The sequence below is a fragment of the Microtus oregoni genome, unplaced genomic scaffold, assembly GCF_018167655.1.
Source record: "Microtus oregoni isolate MIOR12 unplaced genomic scaffold, Mior012 000046F_ref0000063, whole genome shotgun sequence".
Lineage (NCBI taxonomy): Eukaryota > Metazoa > Chordata > Mammalia > Rodentia > Cricetidae > Microtus > Microtus oregoni.
In genome coordinates, this window is record NW_024543220.1 from 14,659,837 (window position 1) to 14,674,583 (window position 14,747).

Here is a 14,747-nt window from a genome sequence, read left to right on the forward strand (position 1 = left end):
AGGTCGTGAACCTCAGTTCAGACCATAGTATCCAGCCAGGGGACAGGAAGCTTTGCTGACTGCTAGCGCTTAGCCAAGAAACAGCAAGCCCGGGTTCCCTGTCTGGAAGGGATGAAAAGGAGCGTGATGATGGGCGTCTGGCATCTGCCTGGGGGCTCCGTGTATGTGCACCCCCACGTGGCGAACATTTCTCCACTCCCAAAGGTTTGTTTGTTTGTTTGTTTGTTTATTTATATTTTGAGACAGGGTTTCATTATGTAGAACAGAACTCTCTCTGTAGATCAGGTTAGCTTCCATTCCCAACAGAGACTTGTCTCAGCCTCCCAGGTGCAGGGACAGAGGGTGACCCCCACTGCATCCAGCTTCTAGCTTTTTCCTTATTCTGTTTTCCCCACACAGGGTCTCGGGGTCTCCGGCAGCCCCAGGCTGACCTGATGTGTGATGCATGGATAAGGATGGCCTTGAACTCCTGATATCCCCTGTCTCTTATTGCCAGTTGCTGGGATTCCAGGCTGTGTTTAGCAGATTAGTGAAGGCCTCCAACACCACCCAGTTTATGGGTTTTTTTCTAAGATGCCACTTCACCCTACTTTAAAGACTTGTTTTTACCTGTTATGTGTAAGTGTGTGGGTGTGAATGTGGGTATGTGTGCAAGAGTACAAGTTCCCACGGAGCCAGGAGAGGCCACTGGATTCTCTGGGGCCCAGTGATGTGTGGTTGTGAACCACCAGGGTAGGGTGCTAGGAACTGAACTCAGGTCCTCTGCAAGCAGAGCACAGGCTCTCAACCACTAAGACATCTCTCCAGGCCCCTAAAGAACACTTATTTTGAAGCTCACTGCCCACTGGGTGGTGGTGGCACACACTTTTAATCCCAGCACTCAGGAGGCAGAGTCAGGTAGATCTCTGGGAGTTCGAGGCTGGTCTACAAGAACTAGTTCCTGGACAGGCTCCAAAGCTACAGAGAAACCCTGTCTCAACAAACAAACAAGCAAACAATGGTGGCATCTTTAAGCCTAGCCTCAGGAGGCAGAGGTAGGTGCATCTAAGTTCCAGGTCAGCCTGACTGACATAGTAAGTCCCAGGCTAGATGGTCTACATAATGAGACCCTGATTCATTCAAACATTTTTTAAAATTTTTTTGGGGGTTAGGAATGTACTCAGTAGACTGCTTTTCTTTCTTTTTATTTTTCTTTAATGACTTATTTATTTTAATTTTATGTGCATTGGTGTTTGACCTGCATGTATGCCTCTGTGAATGTGTTGGAGCCTCTGGAACTAGAGTTACAGACAGTTGAGAGTTGCCATGTGGGTGTTAGGAATTGAACCCAGGTCCTCTGGAAGAAGAGCCAGTGTTCCTAACCACTGAGCCATTTTTCAACTCCAGTAGAGTGCTTTTCTAGCACAAATAAACCCTCCTTGATCCCCAGCACTGTAAAGATGGATTATGATGCTTGTTGTCCATCTGTGACCCCAGCATCCAGAGAGAGGACGATCAGAAAGTCTGGGTCATCCTCGGCTAATAGGAGGCCAACCATGGAAAATGGCACAGTGGGTAAAGTGTTAGTCTCAAAAGTGTGAAGACCTGCATGCAAATCCACAGAGCCCACGGAAAAGCACGCATTTGTAATAACACCTGTAACCCCAGCGCTCTCACAGTAAGACGAGAGGCAGAGATGGGAGACTCCTGGAAGCTGCAACAAGACAAGAGCTCACCTCACACAGGGTGGAAGGTGAGGCCCGACCTCCACACACACGGCACCAGAGGGCCTGCACTGATGTGCATGAATGTGCACATCCTCATAAACTCACAAAGTTCAAAATGAAGGAAGTGAGAGGGGCAGGAGTGGGCTGGTGGTGAAGGGAGCACTCTGCTCCTCTAGAAGACTCGATTTTGGTTCCCAGCACCCGTGTTGGGCAGCTCAAAGCTCCCGTAGTTCCAGGGGATTCGAGGTCTCCAGCCTCTGAGGGCACCTGTGCTTACAGACATATACCCCCATGCAGACACATAATTCAAAACGAGATGGGGCTGGAGAGATGGCTCAATGGTTAACAGCACTTGCTGCTTTTGCAGGGGACCTCGGAGTTCAGTTCCCAGCACCTGCATAGGGCGGCTCACAACCACGTGTAAGACCAGTTCCAAGGAATCCTATGCCTCTGGCCTCTGGGTATCTGCACTAACATCCACATAATCTCTGTGTGTGTTTGTCTGTCTGTCTGTCTGTCTCTCATATATACACATACATATACAAACACACTCATAATTTTAAAATATATCTCTAAAAATGATAAAAATTGCTGGGTGTGGTGGCATACACTTTTAATCCTAGAGAGCAGAGACAGGAAGATCTCTAGAGTTTTAGGCCAGTCTGGTCTACATGTTGAGTTCCAGGGTTACGGACCCTCAATAATAGGACCCTATCTTTAAGAAAAAGAAAAAAGATAAAAATTAAATATTTTTTGGAAAGAGTTAAAAATAGGTACCAACAAGATAGTCAACACCAAGATAACATATATAACATATATATACAAATATATCATTAGGTAACCAAGGCTCTATCACCCTCCCATGCATATTACTCAAAAAACCCTGAAAAGACAAGAAAAGACAAGTAGCATGAACAGATCGAAGGCCAGGAAGGGAGGGTTTCCGCCACGGGGGAGCACCACCCCACTTCTGGTTCAGTTTGTTTTGCGGTACAAAGAGCTCAGGCCGACAGGAATGGGCGGCCACGAGTCCACCGTGCTGATGGAGGAGCGCTTGCGGCGGCCGGCTATGCTCACCGTCTTGGGGTCCTTGTAGAGCGTGTAGCCGTGCTTGACGATGAACGGCAGAGAGGTGAAGTGCAGGAGCATGCGGAAGATTTGCAAGAGCAGATACAGGTGGCCGAGGTCCTTGAACTGCTCCTTGATGGTGCCGTGGATGAGCACCACCATGGTGAAGCTGAAGAGCTCATAAACAGTGATCCACAGGACGTAGATGATCAGCCCGACGAGCATGTTCTTGTCGAGGCAGAAGAGGAGGAAGCAGCTGACGGTGATGGTGGTGATGGACAGGCCGGTGCTGATGTTGTGCCTGTAGACCACAGCCCAGGTTGAGACCTCAGAGTTCATGTCCAGGTAGATGCTGTATTTGTCTTCGAAGCCAATGTGTGTTATCTGATTCAGATCAAAGATGAAGAACTGGATGGTGTTGAGGATAGAGAAGATGCCCGCTATGGTGGATACCATCTTGGAGTTCATTTTATACCAAAGTCACCGAGTTAGGTCCTGAAGGGGAAAATCAGGGGTAAACATGACAGGCAGAGCTTGCTCAAGACGGATTCCTCAAATTACTAGGTGTAACTAGGGGATCGAGGGACAAAGACCATCTGCAGTCAGATTTTTCTTTGGGCCGCTGGCTCACAAAAAAGCAACCAAAGATTTATAGTTAATTATAAAAGCTCAGCCTATAGCTTAGGTTTGTCCCAATAGCTCTTATAACTTAAATTAATCCATTATATTAATCTACATTTTGCCTTCTGGCTTTTTACCTCTCTTCCATCTTGCACCTCCTGTTTCCTCTGGCCTCTATCCTGGGCCTAGATTCATCTCTCCACCCCCCCACCCCCCCAGAAGTCCTGTCTAACATCTTCCTGCCTAGCTATTGGCCATTCAGCTCTTTGTTAAGCCAATCAGAAGGCACCTTGGCAAAGACCCATCTTTGCAGAGTATAAAAGGTTACTCCACAACTATGATCCAGAGAAAGAGTCTGGTGTGGGCTAACTTAAGCAGCTGGAATTGTTGTTGGGACGCAGAAAACACCATTGGCCTAGGGGAAGCTTCCAACCCTGTCTCCACCCAGCTGTAAGGTGAGCTCTGGGGGCAGGAAGATAAGGGGTTCAAGGTCATTCTCAGCCTAGCTTACAGGAGACTCTGCCTTAAAACCAAACTAAAAAGTAACACGGACTCATCAGTTAGGAGCCTGTGTGGTCCTATAGAGGAGCAAAGTTCAGTTCCCAATCCCGAGGTCCCATGGCTCAGCTGCCTGTAGCTCCAGCTCCAGGGGCTCCATCTTGGGTTATGTTATTATTATTATTATTATTATTATTATTATTATTATTATTATTATTATTTGAGACAGTGTTTCCTTGTGTAGTCCTGGCTGTCCTGGAAATTGCTCGAACTCACAGGGATCCTCCTGCCTCTGCCTCCCAGATGCTGGGATTAAAGGTGTGCACTGCCACACTCGGCTTTGGTTTCTTTTCTGTTGCTGTGATAAGGCGCAATGACTAAAGCCACGTCAGAGGAGTTTATCTGGAGCTTACCGTACCAGAGGGCGAGTCCGCGACCAGGCTGTCACACCAGCAGGCAGGAAAGCCCAAGCCGTAACTGAGAGCTTACATCCGATCCCTAAATAAGAGGCCGAGAGTTTACTGGGAATGGCGCTGGTTTTTGAAACCTCAAAGTCCATCCCCAGTGACATTCTGTCTTAGGGTTTCTATTGCTGTGAAGAGACACCATGACCACAGCAACTTTATTATGAAGGAGAAAAAATTTAATTGAAGTGGCTGGCTGACAGTTTCAGAGGTTTAATCCATTATCATCGGGGTGGGGAGCATGGCCGAGTGCAGGCAGATGTGGTGCTGGCTACGTCTCGACCACAACGTAACAGGAAATCACCTGACAAAGGGAGAACTCAAAACCCGCCCCCACAGTGACACACTTCCTACTCCAACAAAGCCACACCTCCTAATGGTGCCACTCCCTTTGGGCGCCATTTTCTCTCAAACCACCACACATATCTTATCCAACAAGCTGTACATGGTGAGGTCAGTGAGAATGGCCCCCATGGGCTCATATGTTTGAAAAGTTGCTGTTTGGAACTGTGGGCTCCATGCCCGGCTCTACATGAGCCTGCTATGGCGGCACACGCTGATAATCCTAACACCTACCAGGTAGACACAGGGGGATCTTAATTTCAAGGCCATTCTTTCCTTTTTTAAAAAAAGATTTATTCATTTATTGGTGGTGCACGCCTTTAATCCTAGCACTCGGGAGGCAGAGGCAGGCCGATTTCTGTGAGTTAGAGGCTAGCCTGGTCTACAAGAGCTAGTTCCAGGACAGGTTCTAAAACTACAGTGAAACCCTGTCTCAAAAAAACAAACAAAAAATTACTTATTATGCATACCATATATGCCTGTATGCCAGAAGAGGGCACCAGACCTCATTACAGATGGTTGTGAGCTGCTATGTGGTTCCTGGGAATTGAACTCAGGACCCTGGAAGAGCAGGCAGTGCTCATTTTTTTCCTGCTTTGTTTTGTTTTTTCAAGACAGGGTTTCTCTATGGAGCCTGTCTTAGAACTAGCTCTATAGACCAGGCTGGCCTCGAACTCCCAGAGATTAGCCTGTCTCTGCCTCCTGAGTGCTGGGATTAAAGGCATGTGCCACCACCACCTGGCACATTCGGCGCTGTTAACCTCTGAGCCATCTCTCCAGTCCTATCAAGGCCATTATTTATTATATAGCAAGTTTGAGGCTGATCTGGGAGACATAAGACACCCTGTCATTTCCTGGTACCCACCTCACTCCACTGTTATTCCAGGGTTATTTATTTATTTATTTATTGCTGTGTAGTACTCCATTGTGTAAATGTACCACATTTTCCTTATCCATTCTTCAGTCAAGGGGCATTTAGGTTCTGGCTATGACAAACAAAGCTGCTATGAACATAGTTGAGCACATGTCCTTTATTATTTTTTTTATTGGATTATGTGATCTTTCGGTGTCCAATTTCTTGAGTGCTTTGTATATTTTGGAGATCAGACCTCTGTTTGATGTGGGGTTGGTGAAGATCTTTTCCCATTCTGTAGGTTGTCGTTTTGTCTTGTTGACCGTGTCCTTTGCTTTACAGAAGCTTTTCAGTTTCAGGAGGTCCCATTTATTAATTGTTTCTCTCAGTGTCTGTGCTGCTGGGGTTATATTTAGGAAGTGGTTCCTGTGCCAGTGCGTTCAAGTGTACCTCCCACTTTCTCTTATATAAGGTTCAGTGTGGCTGGCTTTATGTTGAGGTCTTTGGTCTATTTGGACTTGAGTTTTGTGCATGGTGATAGATATGGGTCTACTTTCATTCTTCTACATGTTGATATCCATTTATGCCAGCACCACTTGTTAAATATGCTTTCTTTTTTCCATTTGATATTTTTTGCTTCTTTATCAAATATCAGGTGTTCGAAGATGTGTGGATTGACATCTGGGTCTTCTATTCAGTTCCATTGGTCCTCCTGTCTGTTCTTTTGCCAATACCAGTCTGTTTTCAGTACTGTAGCTCTGTAGTAGAGTTTGAAGTCAGGGATTGTGATGCCTCCAGAAGTTCTTTTATTGTACAGGATTGTATGGCTATCCTGGGTTTTTTGCTTTTCCATATGAAGTTGAGTACCATTCTTTCGAGGTCTTTGAAGAATTTTGCTGGGATTTTGATGGGCACTGTGTTGAATCTGTAGATCGCTTTTGGTAAGATTGCTGTGCTTTTAACCTTTGAGACCTTTGAGCCACCTCCCCAGTCCCCTTCCATGCCCCTGTTCACCTGCACTCGGAGGCCAGAAAAGGGCATCCAGTCTCTTCCTCTGCCATGCCACTCTCTGCCTTTTCATTGAGGCAGAATCTCTACCTGAATCTTGGTTCACATTTTCTTGGCCAGGCTGGAAGCTGGCAAGTCCCAGAGATGCTCCCGTCTCTGCCTCCATAGGAGCTGGGGCTATTTGTATTTGAAGGCATACCTACCTGTCTTGATACATGTGAGCTGGGGAACAAACTCTGACCCTCATGATTGTGGTGCGAGTGCTCGCACCACTGAGCCCCCTCCCCCAAGGACATGATACAGTCCATGAAAATGTCTCCAGTGAACTCATGAATATGTGCAATATAAAACAAACACCATCAGGAAGGGAGGAGGGGTGGAAGGAGGGGCTGTAGAGCCTGCTCATCATTTAGGAGTGCTTGCTGATCCTGCAGAGGACGTGTTTTGGTTCCTGGCATCTATGTTGGGTAGCTCACTACTACCTGTAACTCCAGCTCCGGGGTACCCAACAACCTCTCCTGGGCCTTTTGGGCACTGCATATGGTCTTGGTTGGAATACAGCTATGGATAGCAGACTTTAGCTTCTAATGTAAGAATATGCTTGGACAAGGAGCTAGCTATAAAGAGCTGGGCGATGGTGGTGCACACCTTTAGTCCCAGCACTCGGGAGGCAGAGGCGGGCGGATCTCTGTGAGTTTGAGGCCAGCCTGGACTACAGCGTGAGTTTCCGGACGTCCGGGGCTACACAGAGAAACCCTGTCTCAAAAAACAAAACAGAGCAACAACAACAAAACCCAAACAAAACAAAAGCAAAACAAAAAACCTAATGTAGTGGTACACGCTTGTAAACCCAGCACTCCAGAGGTGGGGACCAGAGGGTCAGAAGTTTAAGCTCATTTCAAGGTTGTTCTTAGCAGCATGGTGAGTTCAAAGCCGGTCTGGGCTACATGAGACCCTGTCTCAAAAGCAAAACCAAAACATGACCCGACCTAACACACAAGTTGAGGTACATTGTGTTATATGAGTTCAATTATATTTCTATGTGATAATGAACAACCATTGGATGTTAAAGTTAAGAGATGAAGTCATGGGCTGGAGAGATGGCTGTTCTTCTAGAGGTCCTGAGTTCAATACCTTGCAATCACATGGTGGCTCACAACCATCCATAATGAGACCTGATGCCCTCTTCTGGCATGCAGGTATACATGCAAAAAGAACACTGTCATAATAAATAAACAAATAAATAAATAAGTAAATCTTTTAAAAAGACTATTTTAAAAAGTTTGAATGTATTTGATCCCCATAAGTTCATAAGGAGTGACACTATTAGGAGGTGTGGCCTTGTTGGGGGAGGCTGGAGGGCACAAGCCTTTAATCCAGACCTCGATACTGGAGGGCACACCTTTAATCGGGGCCACACCTTCTGTTGTAAGTGTGTCGTCACTGTGAGGGCGGGCTTTGGGGTCTTTTTCTGTAGCTTCACTCAGTGTGACAGTCAACTTCCTGCTGCCTTCTGGTTAAGAGTACACAGCATCACCTCTGTCTCATGCTGTCATGATCCCTGTCATGAACCTCCGAAACTGTAAGCCATCACAACTAAATGTTTTCTTTGTAAGAATTGCTGTGGTCATAGTGTCTCTTCACAGCAATAAAAACCCTAACTAAGACATACAAACACATGAACATACACACAGACACTGATAAAAGATACTGAAGACCTCAAGCAATTGAGGACTTGGAGAGAGAACACTGTTCTCATGGCCCAGAAGACTCACTGCCACGAAGATAGTTTTACTGAGGACTAGCCCAATGAAAGCACACTTGCCTAGTATTGGGGAGGCTTTGTGTTTAATCCTTATATTGTACCACTGCCTGTTCCCCTGGCCCAAAATTTCAGCTGATTCTACAGTTTGTTTCTATACACATGTGCTAGTTTTATGTCAACTCGACACAAGCTACAGTCACTGGAGAGGAGGGAGGCTCAATTGAGACAATGCCTCCATAAGACTGGGCTGTAGACAAGCCTGTAGGACATTTCCTTAATTAGTGATTGATGGGGGAGGGTCAAGTCCATGGTGAGCAGTACCATCCCTGGGCTGGTGGTCCTGGGCTCTATAAGAAAGCAGGTTGAACAAGCCATGAGGAGCAAGCCAGTAAGCAGCACCCCTCCATGTGCCCTGCATCAGCTCCTGCCTCCAGGTGCCTGTCCTGCTTGAGTTCCTGTCCTGACTACTTCCAGTGATGGATTACAAGGTGGAAGTGTAAGCCAAATAAACCCTTTCCCCCAAATTGCATTGATCACGGTGTCTCATCACAGCAATAGAGACCTTAGTGAGATATCACACAAGCATGCTATGTCATGTCAAACTGTCTGTCATTGTGACAGTATTGAGGGGGGTTGGGACCTTGAAGAGGTACTGGGGTACTGGACAAATGGCGGCACATGCCTTGAATCCTTTGGGAGGCAGAGGCCTGGAGATCTCTGAGTTCAAGGCCAGCCTGCCTGTGTGTACAGAGTTCCAGGACATCCAGGGCTGCACAGAGTTAGCATGGGGAATTTCATACATTAACAAACAGGCACAGGAGAGATTTAGTCTGGCCTTCGTGACTCCTGACGTCATGCTCACATAGCTACTCCAAAAAGAAGGAAGTCACACTGCAAACTTCAGGAAAACAGTGAAGGGTGTGCAGTCACGCAGACAGTCGCCTCACCAGGCACTCTGCCCAGAGACACCTAACCGTTTCTAACTGCCATCAGCAGAGCTTTCCCATCTTCCCAGCACAGCGGATCCCTCTCGAACATGCCTGCGGGGCCTTTCACAGCACATTCTAGTTAGTTCTCTGTCTTTGACTGGATTCTAGTAAATTCTCTTACTACCCACGTACCTGGCCTCGCTGGGGTCTCCAAAGACAATTACCATGCCTGGCTAAGTTTCCTCTTTTATTTTATTTTTCTTTTAAAAATTGTTTATTGGCTAGGTGTGGTGATACATGCCTTTAATTCCAGCACTTGGGAGGCAAAGGCAAGGGGATCTCTGAGTTGGAGGCCAGCCTTGTCTACAGAGTAAGGTCCAGGACAACCAGAGCTACACAGAGAAACCCTGTCTCAAAAACAAATAAACAAACAAACAAAAATTGTTTTTGGCCTGACGTATTGTCACATTTCTTTAATCCTAGCACTAAGGAGGCAGAGGCAGGAGGAATCTATGTGAGTTTGAGGCCAGCCTACTCTACAGAGTGAGTTCTAAGCCAGCCAAGGCTTGATGAGATCCTGTTTCCCCAAAAAATTAATTTTATCTGTGTGTGTGTGTATGCACTCATGTGTGCAGTGCCCACAGAGGCTGGAAGAAGGCATCAGATCCCTGTGGAACTGGAGCTTATGAGGTACCTGATATGGGTGCTGAGACTCAAACCCCGGTCTTCTGCAAGAGCAGCAAGAATTCTTTTTTTTTTTTTAAAGATTTATTTATTTATTCATACAGTATCCTGCCTGTAGGCCAGAAGAGGGCACCAGATCTCATTATAGGTGGTTGTGAGCCACCATGTGGTTGCTGGGAATTGAACTCAGGACATCTGGAAGAGCAGTCAGTGCTCTTAACCGCTGAGCCATCTCTCTAGCCCCCGAGCAGCAAGAATTCTTAATCACTGAACCATCTCTCCAGCCGTCTCTTATCTTTTTACGTGTGTGTGTGTGTGTGTGTGTGTGTGTGTGTGTGTGTGGCGGGGCCAGACTACACGCATGGTGCGCACGTATGTAAAGGTCGGAGGACAGCTTTCCTGGAGTCAGCTCTCTGTGCCCCATGTAGGGCTGACTTCAGGTCTTCAGGCTTGGTGGCAGGTGCTTTTTCTCATCATTCATAGCAACAGGCATAGCAACAAGTTTAACAGATTCCTTTTGATTAGACAGGTGTCTTTGACAGCTACCCCTCCCCTGAGACAGGCTTTCCCTGTGTAGCCCTGGCTGTGCTGGAACTCAGAGAGATCCACCTGCCTCTGCCTCCCAAGTGTTGGGATTAAAGGTATGTGTCATCAATGCCCGACTAGATACTTTTTATATGGGTGTGATGGTCTGAATGAGAACGGCTCTGATAGGTTCATATACTCAAATGCTTGGTCACCAGGGAGTGGAATTGTTAGAAAGGATTAGGTATTATGACTTTGCTGGAGGAAGTGTGTCACTAGGGGTGTGCACTGAGGTTTCAAAAGCCCATGGCAGGCCCAGGTTTTCTCTCTGCCCGCTTGCTGCCTTTGGATCAGGATGTAAAGTCGTCAGCTGTACTTCCATTGCATGGGAGCCGTCATGTTTCCTGACACGATGATAATGGATTAAGCCTCTAAGTGTAAGCAAGCTCCGCCTCCCAAAATAAATGCTTTCTTTTGTAAGAGTTGTCATGGCCATGGTGTCTCTTCACAGCAATAGAACAGTGACTAAGTGGGTGAGTGCTTGCATGTACATGTGTGCACGGTGTGTGTAATTGCCTGTGTTGGCCAGAAGAGGGCATTGGATCCCTTAGCGCTGGAGTTACAGATGTTTGTGAGCTGCTGTGTGGGTTCTGGAACCAAACCCAGGTCCTCTGGAAGAGCAGCCAGTGCTTTTCACTGCAGAGCCATTGCTCCAACCCCTGTGACCACTTTTTGACAAACTATGTGTGTTGGGGGTGAAACTCAAGACAGAAACTAAAGAATGGTTTTTCCTCTTCTTATTTATTTATTTGTTTATTTTTACTTATTTGAACTATAACAGGAGACATTGCTAGCTAGGGGCAGAGGCTAAAGAAGATATAGCATAGCAAAAGAAACTCTCCTTTCCCCCCAAAGGTGATCTGGGGAGACTGGGGCTACCCTGAGAGCCTCCAGGGTTTTAATGGCCACCTTTACTCATTGTAATGGTGGACAAAAGTTAAAATCTTGGATTTCCGCCGAGGGTTGTCTCCAGCTCCCAAAGAGATACGCCTATGGTAAGAGAGTATGTTGCCCTGTTTCTTGCTCTGGTAGATGATTTGGGCATGGGTAACGACAAAGTACAGACAGAAGCTGTGTAGGGACGCCCGGGACACCCAACCGAACCAGCGCATGGCTCTGACCAGCGTCATGCAGAACTCATCGGTGAGGATTTGGACCACCAGGTTGATGGACTCATAGGTGAAGATCCAGATGGTGTAGCTCATGAGACCCCCATAAATCTGGGCATACACGGAGTACAGGAGGAAGCAGCTGACGGCCATGGTGACGAGGGACAGGAACAGGATGATTTTGAAGCTCCAGCAGATGAAGAAGTATCTCACAACATTGATGCCCTGACTCTGGAGGCTACTCGTGCAGTTGTCGTTCCCAAGGTACTTCTTTTCGAAGATGAGGTGCATGTGGGTGGCCATGATGGAAAAAGCCCCTGACAGCACTGTGCCCATCTTCGCTGACAGCCCATACCAGTTCTGCTGCCTCATGCCAGTACCTCCTGTGGAGACAAGCGACCCCACGGGAGCTCAGTGCCTGTCCGCGCATGCATGAGGTACCAGGCTCTCCACCTCTGTCTCTGTCCCCCACCTTGGAAACAGAGAGAGGAAAGAAAGTGGGAAATAGCGGCTTTGGCTGACAAAAGATGGGGGTGGGGAGGAAGGCCGATGGCTCCTGGGTAAAGGGCTTACAGAAGACTTGAGTTCAGGGTGGCCCATTGTAAAACCCCTGTGATGGCCTGTTTCTGTAAATTCAGGCCCTTGGGTGTGTGGGAGGGAAGGGGAGGGGGATGGAGACCTGCAGATAGATCCTGCAGTTCACTGGCCAGCCTGCCTAAGCAAAAACAGAGTTTTTAGTTCAGTGAGAAAACCTCCTTTCAAAGCCACAGAGGAGGATGCCTCTCTGCAGCCCGAAAACTGGCTCCTTGGAATGCTCTAGAAGAGCAAGCCAACCAAGCGGGATGTTTTATCACATCTTAGCCGGGCTTCAGAAGTCCCACAGTGATCATCCTAGCCGTCTGCTCTTCAGAAACTAGCTCCACATGCTGGGCCATAGACAGGGGGAGGAATCCTCCATTCCCCTGTGGGGGAGGCTCTGTCCACTGCTCATGCTCCAAACCCATGTTTGCCAAGTTGTCCAAAGAAACAGAAGCCATCAGAGTAAGGAAACGCTGACAGTAAACTGATATGCCCTGCCTTTCCCTAATGCCCTCCTTGCTGATCCTGAGGGCTCTGTGTGTAGCAAGGCCTGCTACTCAAAGTCTTTGTTAATCTGTTTCTCCCTGAGTGCCTGATATTAATAACTGACAGTGCACGCATGCGAGCGCGCACACACACACATTCAAGTTTTGTAGAAAAGAGAAGAGCTCATAGAGCCGATAAAACTGCTAGAACCACGTAGAGGACTATTAGAAAACACAGCGTGACAGTGTGAACTGTTGGTAACTAGACATCAGAAATCAATAAGAGTACCGCAGCAGAGCTGGGGGCCCGGCTCAGACAACAGTGTTCGCCTTGCACACATGAAATCCAGGGCTCCATCCCCAGTACTGTGTAGAACCGTGGTGCACACACAGCTGTAAACCCAGCACTCAGGAGATGGGGGCAGGAGGATCAGGAGTTCAAGGTCATCCTTGGTGGTATAGTAACTTAAAGAACAATTTGAGGGCTGGAGAGATGGCTCAGTGGTTAAGAGCATTGCCTGCTCTTCCAAAGGTCCTGAGTTCAATTCCCAGTAACCACATGGTGGCTCACAATCATCTGTAATGAGATCTGGCGCCCTCTTCTGGCCTGCAGGCACACATGGAGGCAGAATATTGTATACATAATAAATAAATAAATAAATAAACAAACATTAAAAAAAAAAGAACAATTTGAGCTGCGGGGAAACCCGTCTCAAAAAAATAGGAGAAAAACACGTGTAGGAGTCACTTCAGTAAGGAATGGTTCAGGGCTGGAGAAATGGCTCAGTGGGTCAGCTGTTGTAGAGCACCTGGGTTAATTCCCAGCACCCACATGGCAGCTCACAACTGCCTGTAACTCCACTTCCAGGGGCTCCGACATCTTTAGACAGACATATATGTAGGCAAGACACCAATGTACATAAAATTAAATAAAATTAATTTAAAATGGAAAGAATGGGATGAGATGAGGCACTTGCTGCCAAGCCTGACGACCTGAATTTGATCCCGGACTACATAAATGGCTCCACAAAGTTGTCCTCTGACCTCCACGCACATGCCGCAGCACAGGTGGCTCCCACTATATACCATAATAATTAATAACAATGTAAAGGCAGGAATAAACTGCCACAGAGTCCCACAAGGAGGATGTTAAATAGTTGTCAAATGAACCTCGGCTGAATTGTCTGATCCCCAGGACCCACAGGGTGGAAGGAGAGAGCTGAGTCTGGGAAATTGTCCTCTGATGGTCCCCAGGAGACTGCCATGACACGCGTGTGCACACACATGCACACAAAATGAATAAAGATATGAGAAGATTTTAAAAGACCCATTTGTAGATAACCTTGTGAGACTGCCTTGAGGATTAAATGAGCAAATACATTTGGAAGACTCGGAAGGGTTTTGTGCCCGGGGAGCACTAAGCTGTTCAGTGTTCTTCCGTCTTCATGCCAAGGGGCAGCTCCTGCTCGCTCTGTGCGTTAACTACTGCTTGTTGAGCGTCGCACAGAGACGCTAGTTAGTGTCCCTTTCCCTGCCAGGTTCCTCCTTTGCTAAGAAAGTCTGGTTGTGTTCAGGATGGCAAGAAGCCCAGATCCAGGCACAATATTTGTCTTCCCAAACATTGTCTTGAAGTAAGGCCACCCATGGGCACAGTCCTAGGAGATGAGACACACGTGGAAACGGGCTGGGCACTCTGCCAAGTTTTCTTTCTGATAATGGAAGAGGATGTGGGTGGTACAATACTTACATTTTATTTTCTCTCTTTTTCAAGACTTATTTTAATGTGTATGTGTGTGTATATGTGTATGTGTGTGTAGTGCCCATGGAGTCCAGAGAAGGGCATCAGATCCCTATGAAGACTGTGCTGACTTGGAGCTTACAGAGCTCCTGCCTCTGCTTCCTGAGTGCTGGGGTTAAGGTGTGTGCTATCAAGGTTGGTCTACGACTGCATTTTATTTATTTATTTTTGAGACTCTGATGTCCTGGAACTCACTATATAGATCAGGCTGGCTTTGAATTCATAGAAATCCTCCTGCCTCCAAGTGCTGGGA

The 14,747-nt window shown here is 47.1% G+C and overlaps 2 protein-coding genes across 2 annotated transcripts; both read right to left on the bottom strand.

Moving 5' to 3' along the window:
• Nucleotides 1-2,681: 2,681 nt before the first annotated feature.
• Nucleotides 2,682-3,230, bottom strand: LOC121435716 (transmembrane protein 217-like). Its single transcript, XM_041635181.1, has one exon. The coding sequence runs from the start codon at nucleotides 3,228-3,230 to the stop codon at nucleotides 2,682-2,684; it is 549 nt and encodes a 182-aa protein (XP_041491115.1).
• Nucleotides 3,231-11,434: 8,204 nt separating this feature from the next.
• Nucleotides 11,435-12,004, bottom strand: LOC121435191 (transmembrane protein 217-like). The gene has a single exon (XM_041634283.1). The coding sequence runs from the start codon at nucleotides 12,002-12,004 to the stop codon at nucleotides 11,435-11,437; it is 570 nt and encodes a 189-aa protein (XP_041490217.1).
• Nucleotides 12,005-14,747: the final 2,743 nt, after the last annotated feature.